The 2,790-nt window shown below is 36.1% G+C and overlaps 1 protein-coding gene across 1 annotated transcript; it reads left to right on the plus strand.

Moving 5' to 3' along the window:
- Positions 1 to 624: 624 nt before the first annotated feature.
- LOC132302193 (transcription factor PRE6-like) lies at positions 625 to 1,974 on the plus strand. Its single transcript, XM_059799069.1, has 2 exons — positions 625 to 1,038; positions 1,584 to 1,974. Exons 1-2 carry the CDS (start codon positions 913 to 915, stop codon positions 1,734 to 1,736), a joined length of 279 nt encoding a protein of 92 aa, XP_059655052.1. The 5' UTR covers positions 625 to 912; the 3' UTR covers positions 1,737 to 1,974.
- The last annotated feature ends 816 nt before the right edge of the window (positions 1,975 to 2,790 follow it).

Below are 2,790 nucleotides of genomic sequence, written 5' to 3' on the forward strand. Positions count from 1 at the left end.
GGAGAGGCCGGTGTTCAATATCGTACACCAAAATAGTAATTTTGGTGCACAACACCATACACACAACGCTTCCAAACACAATGGGATCCTGTACCCTGATCAACAATGCAGTCTTTCTCATGTAGTTCTGGTTTTTTTTTAGTGTTAAAAAAGTAGACACACCCACTATTTACTATATGCCTATGTTGGAATTCGAACTCTTAACCTCAGGATTGAGAAGGTGAGATCATACTTATTAGACTTGAGGTCCTAGTTATGTATTATGTATAACTTGACAAAGAAAAATGCTTAGTTCTACTTATACACACAAATATACTCTTAGTTAACCTACCATATGAAAGTGAAAGAAACTAACAGATTGTCCTTGTATTTTATAGATTTAACAACCAAAAAAAAATATTTTCTTTAGATACTGCAGTTATATATATATATATATATATATATATATATATATATATATATATATCATGTGTTGTTGTAGTTATTTAAATGACAGGAGATAATAAGATAACATGGGCTTGCGTGCTGAGGCTGACACAAGAGAGGCCCGCAAAGTTGGGTAGTAAACAAGCACATTTCTCTTAACCCACTTGAACTCTACCCCAGTTTGGGGACACACAGAGAAGGACACCATATGGCGTATCTCTCTCTCTCTCTCTCTCTCTCTCTCTCCAAACTCTCTCTCTCACTTTCTCTCTCCAAACTCTATTTAAATACCATCACACCACACTCCTCTCTCCCATGCACTTGTCTTCACACCCAACTCCACTTCTTTAGTATTCTTCCTCTCTCAAAATTTCTCCTTCTTCATCACTCTCTCAGTCCATAACTTGTCTCAAGCACTTCTCTAGTAATACTCTACCATTTGTCTCTCTGTGTTATACCTCTCGTTCATTAGCTTTAATTCTGACAATGTCTAGCCGAAGATCGCGTACCAGGCAGTCAGGAGCTTCAACGATCACTGATGAACAGATGGCCGATCTGGTGTCCAAGCTGCAACAACTTATTCCTGAGATTCGCAACAGGCGCTCAGACAAGGTAGTTTGGTCTTTTCTCTCCTGATCACATGAACTTAATTCAACTAGTAGTCCTCACATTTTTGTGGTCTTCATTTGCTTCATAGTAGATAAGTTTGGTCACACCCACATCCTCATTTATTACCATGTCTTGCATTAGATGTTATCTCATGTGGATGTGGCCTGACTTAGTCGCACATATAAATATACATATAAAACTTGATAAAGAGTTCGTTACTGATTGATGTGTCAATTAATGAGACAAATACTTTGAGAGAAGAGAGAGACTCTAGTATGAAAAATGATAAAAACTTCGTGTCAATCAATGAGACAAATACTTTAAGAGGAGAGAGACTCTGTTCTTATGCATTGCTGACTAAGAGTAGTCTAGCACAAAAAAAACCGATAATCAATTGTAGCATTACTGTGTATATGTGTTTTAATGCGTGTATATATAATATATGTGTATGCGCGCATGCATACGTATAGCTTAGTCATATATGAGATTATTTTGGGTAGTGACTTTGGTTTGTTTCTAATTAATTGATGTTACAAATTATTGGATAGGTGTCGGCTTCAAAGGTGTTGCAGGAGACTTGCAACTATATCAAGAACTTGCACAGGGAGGTGGATGACCTAAGTGACCGGTTGTCGGAGCTCTTGGCTTCCACAGACAGTGACAGTGCTCAAGCAGCTATCATTAGGAGCTTACTTATGTAATAGACAGACCTTTCAATTTCTTCTTCTATGCACTAGTGTGAGTCCACTAGACCACTAGAGTGGTCAATCACATTGGGCTCCATTTGTAACCATATATGCATAGACTTGTAGTATTTACTTCATCTATATATATATATATATATATATATATTATATATAATAAAAGGGGTTGCACTTGATATATCATATATGCTCTTACTTATAATAAAAATATTAAAGGATCTAGTTTTTGTAGCCATGATGCTATTTCTCCTCTTTTTTTTGTTTTTTTCTCTGCAAATGATACTTCGTATTATCTTTAACAGGACTCGAACACATGATTCGCAGTATTGGTCACTTTCGCGGTATTAGTTACAATTACAAGTGTAACGGACTCAAACAAAGTCAGTATAAATTGGCCGATACAGATCACATATCGAACTTTAAAAAAAGAACGTATATCGAACAATACAGCAAATTACGACTCGAACACATTAATAATTCAAACAACGACTCGAACACGTTAATAGTTGACTGCAACAATATGTCTATAATAATTGGAGTTTTCTTCAATTTCTCTTCTGAACACATCCACTGACAGCAGGCTTTAAAATTTTCTAATATGGTAATAATTTGGGGAGACATGTCGTGTGTACGTACTATCTATCATGCACACAGATTTGCCTTGTAGTTGATTTTCCAATTCTTGACCTGTCTTGGCATGGAAAGATTTAGTGGCTTGTGTTACTCCTCTCTATTGTCCCAAAAAGTGGAGCGAAAAGATAAAAACTGTAACGCCACCAATGGACCTGTGCACGTCAACCTTGAAAGAGAAGTCCCTCACATGTGGCCTGACACTCCAGATGCTTATCTTTGTTTATTTATTTAATTTTTTCCAGTAAACAAGAGAGCTATAGAAAATCAGAAATAAATTTGTACAAACTATATGGTCAATCATGACTCGTAAATAAACGTATTAATTATATTCACAATTTTACTTACATGTCAAGTTGTGATTGTCGGAAGCATATAATGTCGATCATATAATTTCTACAATAGGAGCATAGGTCATCCC

This window comes from Cornus florida, unplaced genomic scaffold (assembly GCF_030987335.1).
Source record: "Cornus florida cultivar Cherokee Brave unplaced genomic scaffold, ASM3098733v1 CherokeeBrave_3.0.0_Hap2_Chr04, whole genome shotgun sequence".
NCBI classification, from domain to species: Eukaryota; Viridiplantae; Streptophyta; class Magnoliopsida; order Cornales; family Cornaceae; genus Cornus; species Cornus florida.